At 34.7% G+C, this 18877-nt stretch overlaps 1 protein-coding gene and 1 non-coding gene across 3 annotated transcripts; both read left to right on the top strand.

The window, feature by feature from the left end:
* The first annotated feature begins 68 nt into the window (after window positions 1-68).
* Window positions 69-148, top strand: TRNAL-UAG (transfer RNA leucine (anticodon UAG)). The gene has a single exon. It is a non-coding gene; the product is annotated as a tRNA-Leu (tRNA).
* Window positions 149-3233: 3085 nt separating this feature from the next.
* On the top strand, window positions 3234-7306 carry LOC110643405 (protein KINESIN LIGHT CHAIN-RELATED 3). 2 transcript variants are annotated; one of them, XM_021795767.2, is made up of 3 exons: window positions 3234-3573; window positions 4353-6464; window positions 6810-7306. In XM_021795767.2, exons 2-3 carry the CDS (start codon window positions 4399-4401, stop codon window positions 7021-7023), a joined length of 2280 nt encoding a protein of 759 aa, XP_021651459.2. In that variant the 5' UTR covers window positions 3234-3573; window positions 4353-4398; the 3' UTR covers window positions 7024-7306. The 2 variants fall into 2 exon arrangements, with proteins under 2 accessions (XP_021651459.2, XP_021651460.2); XM_021795768.2 differs by having other exon boundaries at window positions 4324-6464.
* Window positions 7307-18877: the final 11571 nt, after the last annotated feature.

Raw genomic sequence — 18877 nt, 5'->3', positions numbered from 1 at the left:
TGAGTTGACTTTAGGTGTGCCACTTATCTCCAGTTTTATAGACCTTTATAAGCATTAGAAAGCAAAATGACAGTTTGGCCGAGTGGTCTAAGGCGCCAGATTTAGGCTCTGGTCCGGAAGGGCGTGGGTTCAAATCCCACAGCTGTCAAATTTTTTTTTTAAATAAATAAAATTTATAATTAGTGATGTTGTTGAGAGATAAGTATTGTTCAATAAAGTAGTTAGTTACATAACGGTTTTAGTTCAGTTGCATTGAAGTGATTTCTAGGAGTTCCGGGCATACCTAATCATATATATATATATATAAGAGTAGTTATTTGCATAATTATGCTCGATAATATAAGGGTGCGGTGCGGGGTGCTATTTGCTGAGCCATCGACGGCCCTAATTTAATCTGAATAAAAAAATAGTTAATATATATTAAGTGTTTAATAAAATTATATTTAGCTGTTACTGTTGATATGTGAAATGACTAATAGGAGTGTATATTATATAATTTATTTTATTATTAAAATAAATATAAATTATAAATTTATTATATTATATTATTAAATTAAATATATAATTATTAAATTAATATATTATATCATTTATTATAGTATTAAAATAAATATATAATTATTAATCTATTATATTTTATCATTTATTTTATTATTGAAATAAAAAAATAATTATATTTTTTTAAAAAATAATTAAATAACTTTAAAAATATAGATAAAATAACAAAGTAATTATTATTGTTGATAAAGAAAAAATTTATAATTAATTTTAAGTTTTTAGATATAAAAAAATATTTTATATTTTATGTTATTAATAAAAAATATTTTAACAAAGTTGAAATGTGTTAATTAAAATGTTAAAATTATAAATAAAAAATATAAAAGTATTAATAATATTAATTTTTGAGTTAAATAAAAAAATAATATAATTAAAATAAAAAAATAAAATCAAATCAGCTATTAGCTGATTGAGAACAGCTCTAAAAATAGAGTTGATACAAACTATAGCTGATGATATCAGTTATCCATCAGCTATCAGCTTTATTTTTTTAAACCTTATCAAATACTCTAATTCACCTGTGTCTATCAGCTATCAGCTATCAGCTACACTCAACAAGTGAACTAAACACTCTATAAGAATCATTCAACGAAATCACTGAGGTGTTATTTATTCAAATTTCAATAATTAAAGAGATTAGAGCCCTCACATTAACCTAAAACGTTAAACGTTAATTAACATAATATTTCCGATGTCAGCAATTGAATATACACTGATGTTAAAAAAAAAAAAATTCTATATAAAGAGTAGTTTTTTTAACAGTGAGATTAAAGTAAAATTCAAATTTAAATCTAATTAAATGAGTGATATATTTCATTCATTAAACTAAATTAGATTAGACTTCTATAAATAGCAGCGTCCACTGCGTAAAAAAAAGGAAAAAAAAGTTGCCCACGAGTGGCCTTATCCCCTTTATGCATCTTTTCAAAGTATGAAATATCATTGGAACCTACGTGACTGCAAGGTCTCCTGCCTTCGAATAATTTGTGGAAAAGTTGGCCTCCTTTACAGCGTTTATCATCTTCATTTTGGCATCCAAAACTTTCAGAATCACCAACTGGCTATAATAAATTATGTATTAGGGTTCTCATCCAAAAATAATTAAAAAAAAAGCACTAGGGTTTTTTCTGTAAGCATTAAATAATTACTTTTAAACTTCTATAATATATAATAAACACTTAATTATGATACAATTCACTTCAAAATTTAAATTAAATGGATCGATAGACGGTTGCTCGTGAATTTAAATTTTAACTTAACAATTTAGGATGATATCTAACAAAATTCAAACGCTTGTAAAGAACCCTCATTCAAATATAAAACTCACTTGAAAGAATCAAATTACAAAAAATGCCTTAATTAAAAAAGAAAGATTAATTATTATTATTATTATTATTATTATTAATTTAAGAGAGAGAATTGTGATGGGTGAATCTCCAAATGTATATATATATATATATATATATGAAAGAAATTATATTTTTTTATGTGATATAAAAAATAAAAAAGGTTTTTCTATGAGTGTAATATTGTATTTATTGAGGTTTATTAAATATGTTTATTCTTGATACTAAAATAGTAATAAACAAGTAAATTTAACAAATCTTAAGTATAATGTTGCACTTGGTATAGAAAATGCAGAGTAATTACTAATTAGTGCATCATGTGCCAGCAGGGTTCAAATAAATGAATTGTGTAATAGATATTGAGCAACATGTGAACTAGTATTGGCAGCATGTAGGGAATAGATATTGAACAACATGCGAACTAGTATTGACAATTCTCGGATTCTGCTACCAATCTCTTTCAGGTCCACATAAAAACATTGTCAGTTATTTTGCCGCGATTACTAGCCGAGAGAGAAGATGCAATATGATATTCTTCATTCTTTTTACCGTTTTTCTAGTTACGAGTACATTAATGCCATGACAGAATGCATTACTATATAGACCGGCCTATAATATACTCGATATATAAATATATAAAATTATATATTAAATAAATAAATTTCACTATATATTTTATACCTTAAAATTATATTAAAATTAGATAAAAAATTATTATACAAGAATATCTCTCCTCACCCCTCCTTTTTTTTGTTTTAATGCATAGTAGTAAATATATTTTGCATTTAATGATTAGTGACTAATTACTCCCTGTAAAAGGTACTACTCATAGTTGAGTTATTCACCCAATTCATCCACCGACAACCTTTATATAGATGAATATCAACAACCTTAACTTTTATATGTTATGACCTGTTTCTCTCTCTCTTTCGTTCAGCATCTTCCAACAACTATGTCTCTAGGATTTTTAGTTAAACTACATACAAAGTTAAGGGCTTATTGCATAATTTTACCATTTTGAAAACCAATTTGCAGCAGCATTGAATTAAAAGCAAGTTGGTTATAATCATACATGTTGAACTTGAACTAGTCGTGTTAAAAAAGAAGAGTTGACAGGGTGACTTAGAATTAAAGGATCAAAGAGGGTAAGTAAACTTCATGACTGACCCCGTGTCCATATTAAGGATCTTACATTTCACCACCCAAGTCAAAAGTCATGAAACCCATCGCTCACACCTGGAAACAACACACGCATCATTGGACTACCAGTTGTAGGGTCATAATTGTCTTTCCGGTGCACCCAAACTACTTAAAGCCACTTGGCAAAATCCAGTTAAACAGAAAGTTACAGACAGAAAGCGGATCGGCAGTTGCAGGCCTCTCGCGCTGTTTGAGTGGGAGAGAAGTCCCATTTCCCTCTCTCTGACGTTTCACCTCTGCAAAATTTTCTTCCTTTTTGATATCCTGTTAATCTATTTCTTTAATTCTAATTCCCATTTGCTTGTCAAATTCCCAACTTAGCCCTACCTTTTTCTCCTGCTTCCTGCCCTCCCGCCTATAAATACACACAAACCAAAAGATGGGTACCTGAATATCTCAATCTCTGAACTTCTGTTAGGAGTCAGAAAACATATCACCTCGGTATCTTCCTTCATGATTGGTTTCTGAGGTATTGAATTCATCTTATCTGTTCTATTGTTCTCCTTATGTTACCCATTTTATATCTGTTCTTGTTGGATTACATTGAAAGGTCAACTACAGGAAAATGGGTTTTTGTCTTTCATTCTGTTAGATTTCATTTTTATCAGTTATCTTATTTTTGTGTTTGCGTTATTTTCTTGGCTTGAATTTGTTGCGGTAGGTTGCCGCCATCGTAAGCCGACCCCAACTAAGTTTGGATTAAGGTTTAGTTGCTGTTGTGTTGTTGTAGAAATGTTCTTTTTTTTTTTTTTTAATCAATGTTGTATTGAAATGTTAGATGTTGGTGAGTTAATATGTGGGTTCATTTTGTTCTTTTCTTTTTATTTTGCGAAAGATCCAATAAAGAAGGTTGAGTTTTCTTTGTTGGTACATGACGTTTGGCTATATAATTTTTCAGCAAAACATGGAAAGTTGGTTTGCAATTTAGATTTTTGTTTTTGATTCATTTTGCTATGGCTCCAGACCTCAGCCTGAGACTAAGAGACAACTATAATACTATTGGGCTAAAGCTCATTGGTATTTGCGATTTAGATTTTAGCATAGAAGTTAAACATTGAACTTTTAATGTTATCACTGCTCCTTTTGCTTTGTTTTCAATTGACCTTTTCGTCACATGGTAAAATTATGCATATTGGTTGGTGGATTTTGTATGTAATGGGATTCTTACTAAAAATATGCTTCTCTTGGTTGGATCTGCTCTGACAACTGTTTGATATAGTTATACGATACGTTAAACCTATGCTGCAGGGAATTTACTAGAATTGAGTGTTTCTGTTGACTTTGGAAGATAAGGATGCCTGGAATCGTCGTGGATGGAATTAATGAGGAAGCTGTAGTAAATGAAATGGATGGACCCATTAAAGAAAATGCAATGTCAAATAAGTCCCCTAGGAGTACATTGAGTCCACAAAGCCCTTGCAGCGCAGCCCTAGACCATCCAGCTGGTACAGTGCCTGTTGGTGAGGTGGTTATTGATGAGGTGGCTGTTGATGGGGGGACTGCTCATGGTGTGGTTGACACTTCTATTGAGCAGCTTTATGAGAATGTCTGTGATTTGCAGAGTTCTGATCTATCGCCCTCAAGGCATAGTTTTAGATCTGAAGGTGAGGAGTCTAGGATTGATTCAGAATTGGGCCATCTTGTGGGAGGAGAGATGAGAGAGGTTGAGATAATGGAAGAGGAAGAGGTAGACAAGCCAGAGCATGACACTCATAGTATCTCCTCTTCTACGAAGGCAGGTTCATCTGGGAGTAAGAAGTCAGGAAAATTGGACAGGAACCAATCTGCAAGTACCAAATCCATTTCTTCTAACACCTCAAAGAAAGGTTCTCACTTAGCATTGGACTCTGAAGTATCATCGAAGTTGAGTCCTAATGGAAAAAGTCGTCTAGAGAGACCCCCTATTGATAAGCAAAACGATAAGAATTTGAAAAAAGCAAATGGAGTAGCCAAATCAACAAAGAAGCGAAGGAATTCCCCATTGGGAGGATTGAAGTTGAAGAATGGAACTGAGGATTCATCTGAATCAGGATTGGACAATCCGGATCTTGGGCGATTTTTGCTAAAGCAAGCAAGGGATTTGATTTCTTCGGGAGATAATCCTCAGAAGGCTCTTGAATTAGCTCTTCGAGCAACTAAATCATTTGAAATTTGTGCAAATGGGAAACCCAGTTTAGAATTGGTGATGAGCCTGCATGTTGTGGCGGCAATATACTGCAGCATAGGCCAGTACAATGAGGCAATTCCTGTTCTTGAGCACTCAATTGAGATTCCAGTGATTGAGGAAGGCCAAGAGCATGCCCTTGCTAAGTTTGCTGGTCACATGCAGTTGGGTGATACTTATGCAATGCTGGGTCAACTTGAGAATTCAACAAAGTCCTACACAACAGGGTTGAAAGTCCAGAAACAAGTTCTGGGAGAAACAGACCCTAGAGTTGGTGAGACCTGTAGGTATTTGGCTGAAGCCCATGTTCAAGCATTGCAGTTTGATGAAGCTCAGAGGCTTTGTAAGATGGCGCTAGACATTCATAGTGAGAATGGCACACCTGCTTCTCTTGAAGAAGCAGCTGGTCGGAGGCTCATGGGCCTCATTTGTGAAACAAAGGGAGATCATGAAGCTGCTCTTGAGCATCTTGTTTTAGCCAGCATGGCTATGGTGGCAAATGGCCAGGAAGCTGAGGTTGCCTCTGTTGATTGTAGCATTGGAGATACTTACTTATCTTTGTCTAGATATGATGAGGCTGCTTTTGCTTATCAAAAAGCTCTGACCGCTTTTAAGACCGCAAAAGGAGAGAATCATCCAGCTGTTGCTTCAGTATTTGTACGCCTGGCTGATTTATGCAACAAAACTGGGAAATTAAAAGAATCTAAATCATACTGTGAGAATGCCCTTCGGATCTATGAAAAACCCATGCCTGGCATCCCTCCAGAGGAGATTGCAACTGGTCTCACTGATGTTTCTGCTATATATGAATCAATGAATGAGCTTGAGCAAGCAATCAAGTTGCTGCAGAAGGCATTAAAAATATATAATGATGCCCCTGGTCAGCAGAGCACAATAGCTGGAATTGAAGCCCAAATGGGGGTCATGTACTACATGCTGGGGAATTATTCTGAATCTTACAACTCCTTCAAGGATGCAATTTTAAAGCTCCGTGCAAGTGGAGAGAGGAAAACTGCTTTCTTTGGCATTGCTCTTAACCAAATGGGTCTTGCTTGTGTGCAGCGTTACTCTATAAGTGAGGCTGCAGAATTGTTTGAAGAAGCTAAGATTATTTTGGAACAAGAGTGTGGACCATATCACCCTGACACTCTTGGGGTGTATAGCAATCTTGCTGGGACTTATGATGCAATGGGCAGGTATGCACCTCTTACCGGTTCTTTTAATGTCATCTTCCATTCCGTGTTTATGCTATCATAAGTTCATTCTCCATTACGTGCAAAGAGTGTGTGTGTGTGTGTGTGTGTGTGTGTGTTTTTAATTGCATTAAGTTGTTTATGTTAACAAAGCCATGATAGGTTTTATAGTTAACCCAGTGAGTGTGGATAATGTCTGGATTTGCTTTACTTGCTTCACTTGATATTAATGTTTTACAACTATTTGAAAGTGCATGTGTATGCATGTACACTCCTCTGTCTCTGTATACAAGAAGTTTGCATTGGTCAAGAGGTAGATTGTTGAAGTGCTATGCAACTTAAATGCAGGTTGGATGATGCAATTGAGATCTTGGAGCATGTTGTTGGGATGAGGGAGGAAAAACTTGGGACAGCAAATCCAGATGTAGATGATGAGAAGAAGAGGTTAGCTGAGTTGTTGAAAGAAGCAGGAAGAGTTCGAAGCAGAAAAGCCAAGTCACTTGAGAATCTCCTTGATTCCAACTCTCCTAGCATAAACAAAGATGATCTTACAGTATTGTAAGGATGTTTTATACACACGGGTATTTAAATTGAATATAATATTATGATGTATTATAGGACTTAATTTAAGAAGAAATGAAATGGAAAGGAAGAAAGGAATAGGTGATTGGAGTTTCACTGTTTTGATTAGATTCTTATTTGGGTGGGGGGTTGTAGGAGAGTTGAACAAAATAACTGCAGTTGCAGTTTTGATTGTATTATTGATCTGTATTTTTACATTTATGAAAGATTATTCTATCCTGTACACTGGTTTAAGTTATCAAAGTAAATTCTTGGTGAGATCATATTGTTTCCATGTCATCATCAAGAAGGTATAGAATATAGATTCACTTGTATTTTATTTTTATACAAGGTTTCTTGATGGGATATCTCTATTTCACTTTAGCGAGGATATTGTCTGTAGAATCAACTGTTGCCTCTAAGATTATCATTCTTTCTTTGTTTTGAGAATTTTTAACAATCCATCATGTTCGAAGAAAGTTAGGGCATCATTTTGGCATAATACATTTTCTTCATTTGCCCGGCTAGGTGATCATTATGATGCATGCCTGCTGACTGTTATTCAAATTGTGTTTGGATGAACTAATCTTAAATTCCATATGATTTAGTGATTTAATTATACCGATGGTCCCAAATAGATCTCTGTTATTCGGCAAACAATTTAAATGCCCACTGCGGGTAGAAAGCTATCTTGAGAGCAAGAATTCTGTCTTGCCTTTTTCTTCGTCCGGCCTTCTGATATTCAATGCGTGATTTGAACAATCAACTGAGGCATATATAAAGAACTTTAGCCTGATTTGTTTGAGATTATCCTTATTCGTTTCACTTGAACTGAGTTCTAACCCATCTTTTTAATAGTGCATTGATGATTCAATACTCTAGCTAATGAATCTTAAGATCAAATTGGCAGTCCTTGTCAAACTGAAAGCCTCTGTACCAACAACATCGCTTCACCGTAACTCACATCTCAATGTGTAGTTGCAGTACAAATGCTAATTGTGCACTCAAAGAAAATATTTAGGATCTCCTTTTCCGAAGGTAGTTAGAGTAGTTTTTTGAATGTCACGTCTCATTTAAGAGTTTCGTTTTTGTCTTAAAAGAACTGCATTAAAGGCTGGAGACAGGATAGATAGCATCAAAGCGTGAGTGGATCCCCACTGGCCACTGCCAATGCGGGACATTTTCCTCGTTCTACAGGTTTGGCCCTGCTTGAAGCCTGGAAAAAAGCATTTTTTTTACGCCATGGTAAACGATCCAAGTTTGAGCCTCAACTTTCAAACCCATGAGTTCATTATTCCCAAAGTCAATCTCCATTGGTACTTTTTACTATCAAGATAATAGATTTAGGTTTCAAATTACAAATAGGCATGATTATGGTGACTTAGGGCATGGCAATCAAGTTTTAGACTTTTGAACTGTGGCACTTTACGCTTGCCCATTAATGAAAGAACATTGATTGTTCTTCAAACAAGGAAAGAAAGAAAGAACATTTATAGGGCCTCACGGTTAGATCTTAAAGAAACCTAATAATATTATACATGGTTTAAAATTTACAATAATTGTAAGCCCTAAAAAAACCACTGCTACATATCTTTCCTTCAACTCAGCAATTGATGGACCACCAAATTATAGAGGATGCTGTTCACATTCCGCTGTGCTCTTCAGCCAAATAATGCCCAAGAACCTTTCTCATGAGCAATGTGGACGTACCCTGCACCAAAGTGATCCCAATGAACAGCTAAGTACCTTTCTTATCCCTACAGGAATCATCAAAACACAAGTGACAGTTTCCAGTCGGGAAAATCTTGGTAGCTATCTCTTCAAAATCCTTCAATAGCTGGCCACATCTTGTTCTCGTTTTCTTGTGGCTTTGATAACACAAGAACACATTGGGAGAGATATCCTTCTAGTAGCTCAAATGTCCTAATCTAATGTAATCCTGGCTGGTAGTGTCCCACTCTCACAACCATAGTGAATTTATAAATTTAGACTGAACCGGTTGGTTGAATAGGTGAACCGAATTTTAAACCGGTCTTAATTTATAATTAAACCGAATAAAAATGCGACTCAATGTAACCTGATCTATTTGACGATTGAACTAGTGAATCGATGTGACTCGATTTGTCACGACCCAACCTATGGGCCGGACAGGCACTAGGATCTGGGCCAGCTTAAAGCCCCCGAGGCCCGTACTAAGCCTAATTATTCCTCAAATCCATAACCAGGCTCACAATTTAGGCCCAATATACATATAAAATAATTTAAATTAAATTGTTCTAATTATATTTTGAGCCAACTTAACCCAGAAATTTTCAGAAACTAAAATTCGGGGGAGCCCAGCTCAACCCTGTTACCTCATTTACAAACTATTTAAATACCATACAAATCTTCATTTATTAATTTCAAAATTTTAAATTAACACAATTTCTATCAAGGTCCACACTATTACTAACACATGCGGAGTTCTAGATTTTAAATTTAGAAAAGATAGTAAAACAATTAAATAATCGACGTTAAACCTGCGAGGAAGAAAACAGGTTGCTCTGTAAAATAAATCCTCATGTGGCCTGAAAAAATATTGAACAGGAGTGAGCGTTCGACTCAGATAGTAAAATATCAATTTTAACCATAATCTCTATAACTATCTAAAACTAATGCACCCTGTGTAGTGAAATGCAACATCAGCAATATTATCACATCATAACAACAAAAAGGTAATTTGGAGCACTCACGCACCTGCATCCTATCTGACTCTCTTAATTCCAATCGTACAAATAAGAACTCAACTCGGACTTCAACTTAATAACCAAATCGGGTCCCAAGAACTCAAGCCGTGTCTACCCGAAGGGCCAATGAAGATCTCAAGCCGTGTTTACCCGTCCTATCCATAGTCCACACCACATCACACGCACGCCAACGCATGCACACTGCTCCAAATTACCACAACAACATACATGGTACTTTCACAGTTATGAATGTAACATAAAACGTGCCTAAAGTTTAACTACATAGATACATACATATAAGTGATGCATGGGCATGCCTAAACATATAATAATATCGAAATTACAATTAAAATTAATATTTTACTCACAGTACACCGATGACTATTGTGGCTGCTGGATGCAGAAAAATAGCTGACCTCGATTACCTAATAATTAAATTATAAATTTATTAGTACTAAGTTAAGATAAAACTCTAAAGAGGCAATAGACAGCCTAATTCATGCCGGAAATTCGGCAGAGTTTCCCCTATATCTGGGACCTACCCAACCTGCAAAAAGGCTCAAATAATACTTCTAAATTCTCAATTTCCACAATCACATCTCATCAATATCACATGGCCCCTCTTGGGCCCTCCAATTAAGACAATACTCAAAATCTTAAAAATTACGTTTTAGTCCCTATAATTGACATTTTTTTAAAAATCCACTCAAACAAGCTCTAAAAATTCTAAAATTTTGCTCCGCGGTCCTTAATAATATTAGAAGGCTATTGCAAAATGAATTGTAATTTTCTAGTCACCCATGAATATTTTATTCAAGAATTTTACTCAATTCCATAAGTTTCCAACAGCTAACATATTCTTAATTCAACCCAATTTAATATTCACATATTTAAACCTCCATCCTCAAGCTTCAACCAATCATATAAAATTTAAACATCTTAATTTCAAACAATCTTATATGCCCATATGCTAAAAATCTAATTAAAATCCATCCATATTTCTCAAAAATATTCTATAATCACTCAAAAATTCAACTAACACCATAGAATATCTCTAAATAATTTTACTTTCATCATATATTTTTCTTAGAATTTTTCTCCAATTTTTTCTGTTTAAAAAACACTGTATTTGTACTTCATAGACAGCGAAATAATGAAAATAGTCTTACCCGAAGTTTATCTGTGTCTCAAAAATTTCAAAAATTTACGAGGAAGCCTCTGGAAGTTGAATCATCTCCATAGCCCACCGGAGCCACCGCCGGTCGCCGGCGACATTTGCCGGATCTGATCATACCACCATGTTTCTCTCCTCTTCCTCAGTCCATAGGTGGTCTCGGATCGTCGATCCAACGGTCGGATCGTCGTAGATCTGATGAAAAACCTTAAAAAACCCGAAACTTCTCTCCTCCATATCTCACTCATCCGACCTCCATTTGCTGCAAAATTGGTATCAAAAGAAAGCTTTCGGAACAAGCTTTCCAACGCCACCTGAATCGCCTCGATCGGACGTCGGATGAAGCCGGAATCGCGCCGGAAAGTCTCTGCCCACTGTGCGCGCATTTTCTCTCTCTTCTCCCTCTCTTGCCGCCGTTTCTGGTGGCTCTGGCAGTCGCCGGAGGGTCACCGGCCGGGTGGGGAGCTGCTTGGGAGGAGAGAAGAGAAAAATGGGGGGGGGGGGGTTCCTCCTCCCGTTTTTGAATTTTTTTTTTTTTTAATGTGGGCAGTGACGGTGGAAACCCACTGTCACACGCCAACAGTCAAATCTTCTTTTTTTTTTTTTTTCTAGTTGTTACACGATTGATCCGACCAGTTAATTATTTAATAGAATCTCTTTTTTTTTATATATAGAGAATTGAACTCAAAATATCATAAACAGTCTTAAAATCAAAATCAATTAAACTAACTGAGTAACTACGTGCCTTTTATTTCAATATATATTTTTAACATATATTTAATATTTTATAAATATTGAAAAGAGAATTATATATTTGTACTTTTATATAAAATTTAAAAGCACTATTAAAATTTATTAAATATAACTTAATAAATATTAAAGATTTATTTTAAATAATTAAAATTTCATTAATTATATTTATTTATATTAATAAGTATTGTATTTAATTAATTTTAATTAATTTATATATTTAATTAATTTTTAATGACTCACTGGTTGAATCATTGACCCATTCACTCGGTCTCTTCGCCGAGTCAACCTCCAAATCAGGTTTAACAACACTGCTCACAACTGGAAGTCGAAATTACTCCATATTAACCAGTCACAATCGGCAAGCAATTGGTCATGGTTCCTCTTAATCAAGGACCTGATCATAAATTCTTCTGAAGAATACCAAACACCTCAGCTACCCCTCATAGACTTAACATGGGTGTTGATACCACAGGACATGACACATTATCATGCAACAGTGTTGAGAATTCAAAGATTCTTGATTCCAATTTTTAAAGCAAACGGGGTCTTAGCTGATGTAAAATCTACTTCAGCTCACTTTCCAGGGTTGCAAGAGGAAAAATATTTACTTGACTTACCCCTTTCCCAAAAACAAGGAGGAAAAATCTTCACTGACCATCTCAGGAATCAAGCGTTTCAGCACTGTTTTTCTGGCAGAATTTGTATTCTGTTAAGTTCTATCTCAGCTAAGTTAGCCTGGAAGTGAAATACCATTAACGTGCTCATAAAAGTATCCCGATTACATGTAAATTAACAAAAACGACCAAACTATAACAAAATTAAATTTCTGAAGCTATGCGTATACTTGCTTAGTTTGTATGGTACAAAAGCCAATCAGCTGGCATCTGCACTATTGCAAAGTGATCTCAAATCTCCATCAGTGCAATCTTGCACCGCTTGTCTCCAGCCCCTTCCAGATCCAGTATCAGCTATGAGATTGCAATATTGGCATTGAATGCGTATTGATATGATATAACCAATGACATCAAACCGTTATGCTCACTTCAAGCAAGCCCAAACTCAGCCTCATCAGGCCCAATAGTTGCTAACAGCCAATGAGGAATATAACCCAATCCTTTCATCTCCAGTGTTTAACTGTCAATTGCAATAAATCTTCTCAGATTGATCGTGTGAGAAATCACCAGAGAAGATTGATTGCACGAGGAATCATTAGCAACAAAGATATGAATGCTGTTATCAACTTCAATCCAACTGCATCCAGGCTGCTTTTTAACTCCTATGTATTTAAAGTCTGTTCTAACTCTAGTAACTTCATCCATTTCCCTGAATCTTCATAGAAATTTTCAAGGCGGACAGGGTAATCAATATTATTAGGATCAAGCTCAAAGATGTGATTAGCCACAGCTTCTAAGTTCCACCAATCTTGTGATTTTTGCGAGAAGTGAAACCCATACATGGTCACGAGGGGAACGAACCATGATCAATTTATATGCCTCATTCAGATGGCCAGCTTGGCCTTGAAGATCGGCCATGCATGTTAGTAGTATGCCCTAAAGCATATCATTTTATATGTATCTTGTACATATCTTATTAATAAAAGATAATTTCACTTTTCCGTTTACATAATATATTTATGTGTAATAGAAAAGATCCATTGATATTTTGTTAGAAATTCTATTTTTAAGTTGTTAAGAATATAAGTGACAGTATTTCTAGTACAAAGTATCATAATTTGATTCACAATCGAGGATATTCCACAAAGGACATGACTTATCCAAAAAGATTGTAATCATATTTGTTCCCAAGGTATTTATATGAGATATAAATAAGATGGAGTGGTAAGTCTCACTCCACTTAACAAACATGATAAGCACTTATACATGATAAGTAGGCCGAACCAGTGACGCTTATGACAAGCATATAGAGTTTACTCTTAGCAATACATTGTCATATATCATATCAGTGCATATAATCTTTAGACCTGAGATAACACAGTTATCTTGTATATAAGTGGTTTGAGTTCGATACTGCTTTTATACTTGTACTGTGTATGGATATATGGGCATGTGTTAGCTCCTACTAGTTATATATGGAGATAGGTGTTGATCAAGATGGAATCCGTTACCCTAAGTAAATAGAGATAAAATCCTATATTCATTTAATTGTTCTTGATGTTTCAAGTTCCTGTCCAGGATAGACAGATTTAATTAGAAAAAAGTTTTTAACAAGAAAATCTAATTAATCAATAACTGGAATTAAAAGAGAACATAATGTTCATAGCAAATGGGGTTTGACATTAACCATGACTCTCTCAAATTGGGATTTTGTAATAGAGAGATTCTAGTGCATGGTAACATATGATTAAAGATTCATTTAAGGTTATTTCTTATTTCTGATTGGGTGGCCATGGCATACTATGCTAGGTGTCAACTATGGTTTATGAGATGCCTGAAATGATTTAGAGAAATCATTCATGGTAAAAAAGAGTTCTAATGATATTAAAAGTTAATATCATTTCTCATTGCCAACAAGTAATGAGCCTAGTAAGTCACACATCTACACAAGCTAATCACTATTTAAAATGTGATTTAATTGATTAATTAAAGAGTTTAATTAACTAATTAAAGAGGTTTGATTTGCAATAAAATTGCAAAGTCTCTAGCATAACTTGAAACTAAATCTAGGATATTGGATATATAGTATAAATTAAATTTATATTTAATTTGATTAAATATGAATTTAATTATGAGAAATTAATTAATGGAGATTAATTAATTAATTAATTTATATTTGATATAACTTGATCTAAATATGAGAAATTATGATTTTGGGTTGAGAACTCAAATTAAAAGTAAGGGTAAATTGGTCATTTCACATGGTGACATGTGGCACTATGAGACGGTGACATGTGGCACCATATGAGCTTGCCATTTGTCTTCCAATCATGCAAGATGATAAAAGTCAAGATTGAATCTACCTTTGACACTCGGCTTGATGAGATTAAGTCAACAAAAGTAAGATTAAATCTAATAGTGACATGTGGCAAGGGAGTTAGTGAGATTTTGATCTAAGTATAAAAGGAAAAGAAAGAAGAAACAAAAATTAATTCTTCCTCTCTTCAAAGTGGACGGCGACTTGGTGTGTCCATCTCCTCTCTTCCTTTCTCACTTGATTCAAAGAAAAATCCCTTGTTTTCTTTGAGTCAGAGTTGCTAGAAAAAGTTTCTAGTGTCTTAAATATCCATTAACCTTCACTAAAGCACTAAACCCCATCTTCAAGTGGTTGGCAAAGCTTGAGAGACAAAATTTGGGACTGCCATAGTTGCTTCTTGGTGTTTCCACTGCCATCTTCATTTGGAAAGTGTTTCCACTGCCAGAAGGATAGGCACTAGAAAAGGAACTGCCCAGAGTATTTTGCTTCTCTGAAGGACAAGAAGAATAGACCTTCAGAAGGTATGTCTGTGTCTTGTTATTTAGATTCTGATGATACTCATAGTTCATTTACAATTTGAGTTTTAGATACTGGAGCTAATTCTGACATTACTTTTGATATGCAGGAACTAGCAAGTAGTAGCAGCTTGCAATCACGAGATATTAGACTCCGGGTTGGCAATAGCTCAATTGTTGAAGTTTTAGCTATAGGATCTAAATCTTTATACATGTATGGACATATTTTGTATTTAAATAATATTTTGTATGTACCTGATACTTTTAAGAATATCATTTCTATATCTAGTTTAACTATAAATGGCTATGAATTTCAGTTCACAAATGAAGTTTGCAATATTTATTTTAAAAATAAATATGTTGGCTCGGGTTATATGCATGATAGACTTTATTATTTAGATAATAATGTTAAATACAAATCTAATGCAAACAATCTAAATGAATGTAATGTCATGATAAAAATAAACTCAAGTTCAAAATATATTTGGCACTTAAGATTAGGTCATGTTGCAAAAGATAGGATTACAAAGCTAGAGAAAATGGAGATTTTATCCTCATTGGGTTCTGAACCCACTCTAACTTGTGAATCTTGCCTTCAAGGCAAAATGGCTAGATCACCTTTTGTTGGATAAAGGTTAAGAGCTGAAAATATTTTGGAATTAATACATAGTGATGTATGTGGTCCATTTAAGGAAATGGCTAGAGGCGGTTTTCATTACTTTATTACCTTCACTGATGATAAATCAAGATTTGGGTATTTGTATTTGATGAAATACAAACATGAATCCTTTGAAAAGTTCAAAGAATTTAAATGTGAAGTAGAAAATCAAACAGGAAAAAGTATTAAAACTCTTCGATTAGATCGTGGAGGTGAATACTTAAGTACTGAATTTGGTGAATACTTGAAAGAGCATGGCATTATCTCCCAGCTGACTTCTCTAAGAACGTCACAACTAAATGGTGTATCTGAAAGGAGAAATCGTACCCTATTAGATATGGTACGCAGTATGATGAGCTATACTGATATGCCAATTTCCTTTTAGGGATTTGCATTAAAATTAGCTTTGCATATTTTGAATAGGATTCCATCAAAATCAGTCTCTTCCATGGCTTATGAGATATGGCATGGAAGAAAATTGAGTCTTAAGCATGTTAAGATTTGGGGTCTGATAAATTGGAAACCATATCAAAAAAGGTCGATTTGTTAGATATCCAAAAGAAAGTTTTGGATATTATTTTTATTTGCCTACATCACAAAAGGTTGTGGTAAGCAGAGATGCCATATTTCTTGAACAACAGTTTATTCAAGAAGGTGGCAAAGGAAGGCAAATAGAGTTAGAATTGGAGAATTCTAACCAGCCAACAGATCAAATGGATATAGATCCATCTAGTCAACCTACACCTATTGATGAAACATCTACAGTAATTCCTTGCAGATCGACTAGGATATCCCACCCACCAGAGAGATATAGTTTTCTTCATGAAGATGAACAAGAGTTGTTTACTCATGAAGAAATAGATCATGGAAATGATCCTCTTACCTATGAAGAAGTTATATCAGATATAGACTCTTCAAAATGGATTAAAGCTATGAAATCCGAAATTCATTCCATGCATAAGAACCAAGTTTGGGACCTTGTTGACCCACCTGAAGGTATTGTACCTATAAGGAATAAATGAGTTTTCTAGAAGAAAATTAATTTTGATGGAAAGGTAGAGACCTATAAAGAAATGCTAGTAGCAAAAGGGTTTCGCCAAAGACAAGGAATTGACTATGAGAAGAATTTCTCGCCTGTTGCCATACTTAAATCAATTAGGATTCTATTAGCAATAGTTGCATACTATGATTATGAGATTTGGCAGATGGATGTCAAAATAGCTTTTCTCAATGGATACATTGATAAAAATATTTTCATAGAACAACCTAGGGGTTTTGAATCCCAAGATAGTTCCAAGGTGTGCAAGCTAAAGCGATCCATTTATGGGTTGAAACAAGCTTTGAGGAGTTGGAACATCCGTTTTGATGAAGTCATTAAATCATTTGGTTTTATCAAAAATATGGATGAGCCATGTGTATATAAGAAAGTTAGTGAGAGTGCTGTCACTTTTCTTGTTTTATAGGTAGATGACATTTTATTGATAGGTAATGACATAGATATGTTGACAACTGTCAAGGTATGATTGTTAAATATATTCTCCATGAAAGACTTAAGGGAGGCAACCTATATTCTGGAATTCGCATATATAGAGATAGAGCAAAAAGAATAATTGGTTTATCCCAAAATCTATACTTGGAAAAGGTGTTAAAGAGGTTTAATATACTTGATTCCAAGAGAGGATTGTTACCAGTAAGACATGGTATCCACCTTTCTAAAGAGATGTCTCCAAAGACACAAGAAGAAAGAGATAAAATGGTCAGGATTCCATATGCTTCGGCTATTAGAAGTTTAATGCATGCAATGTTGTATACTAGGCCAGATATCGCATATGCTGTTACTTTGACTAGCAGGTTTCAATCCAATCCAAGTTTGGAACACTGGATAGCTGTCAAGAATATCCTTAAGTACTTGAGAAGAACTAAGGATTTATTCTTAATTTATGGAGGTGGTGACTTGCAATTGGATGGTTATACTGATTCTGATTTCCGATCAGATATCGATGATAAAAAGTCTACCTCTGGGTTTGTGTTCATTTGTAATGGAGGTGCAGTCAGTTTGGAAGAGTTTCAAACAGTACATTCTTGATTCCACTACAGAGGCGAGTACATTCTTTGTATCGAGATCTTTGCAAAAGAGGCTATTTGGATAAAAAAGTTCGTGATAGAACTTGCAGTAGTTCCTTCCATTGAGTCAGTAATTCCTCTCTACTGTGACAACAATGGAGTGGTCATACAGGCTAAGGAACCCCAGTCTCACTAGAAATCCAAATACATAGAAAGGCGCTATCACATTATCAGAGAGATAGTTGGGTAAGGCGATGTAGCCATGCAGAAAATAGCATCAATCGAAAATCCAGTTGATCCATTTACAAAGCCTATGTCGCAACTCAGGTAGACCAAAATTTTGAGAAGATGGGTCTAAGATATTGTAATGAATGACTCTAGTGCCAGTGGAAGATTGTTAGTAGTATGCGCTAGAGCATATCATTTTATATGTATCTTGTACATATCTGTCACGACCCAATCTATGGGCCGGACCAGCACTAGGACCTAGGCCAGCCTAAAGCCCCCGAGGCCCGTAGTAAGCCTAATTATTCCTCGACCCAACTCTAAGGCCCATTTGGGCCCAATTTCAAGAATTCAACCGGACAGAGTCCAGCCATAAAATGGACCTTTCAACGGGGAGTTTTTGACTCATCGGACCTGTAAACACAATATATAATCAATTGGAGAGCTCAGCTCATCCTCCACATACTCATAATAACATAAAGTTAAATGGGAGCTCAGCTTCCTCATCCAATCCAACATACATGCATATAATAAGTTTACAGGTTCAACATGGTAATTGTATTACAAACCCAAATCAAATAAATATTTCTAACATATGCGGAAATTCTAGGAGCAAATAAAATTATACAAATATTAATAAATGACCTACGAAGAAGAAAAGTAGGTTAACCACAATAAATATCCTCCTGTAGCCTGGGAAAATAATGAATAGGAGTGAGCGTTCAACTCAGAGAGTAAAATATCAATTTTAACCATAATCTCTATAGTTATCTAAAGCTAATGCACCCTGTGAAGTGAAAATGCAACAT

This window comes from Hevea brasiliensis, chromosome 17 (genome assembly GCF_030052815.1).
Source record: "Hevea brasiliensis isolate MT/VB/25A 57/8 chromosome 17, ASM3005281v1, whole genome shotgun sequence".
Lineage (NCBI taxonomy): Eukaryota > Viridiplantae > Streptophyta > Magnoliopsida > Malpighiales > Euphorbiaceae > Hevea > Hevea brasiliensis.
This window is presented reverse-complemented; position numbering and strand designations above follow the sequence as displayed.

Coding starts and splice junctions, on each gene's coding strand:
- LOC110643405 (XM_021795767.2), top strand. CDS start 4,399: ATGCCTGGAATCGTCGTGGATGGAATTAATGAGGAAGCTGTAGTAAAT. Junction 6,465..6,809: donor ACTTATGATGCAATGGGCAG/GTATGCACCTCT, acceptor ACTTAAATGCAG/GTTGGATGATGCAATTGAGA.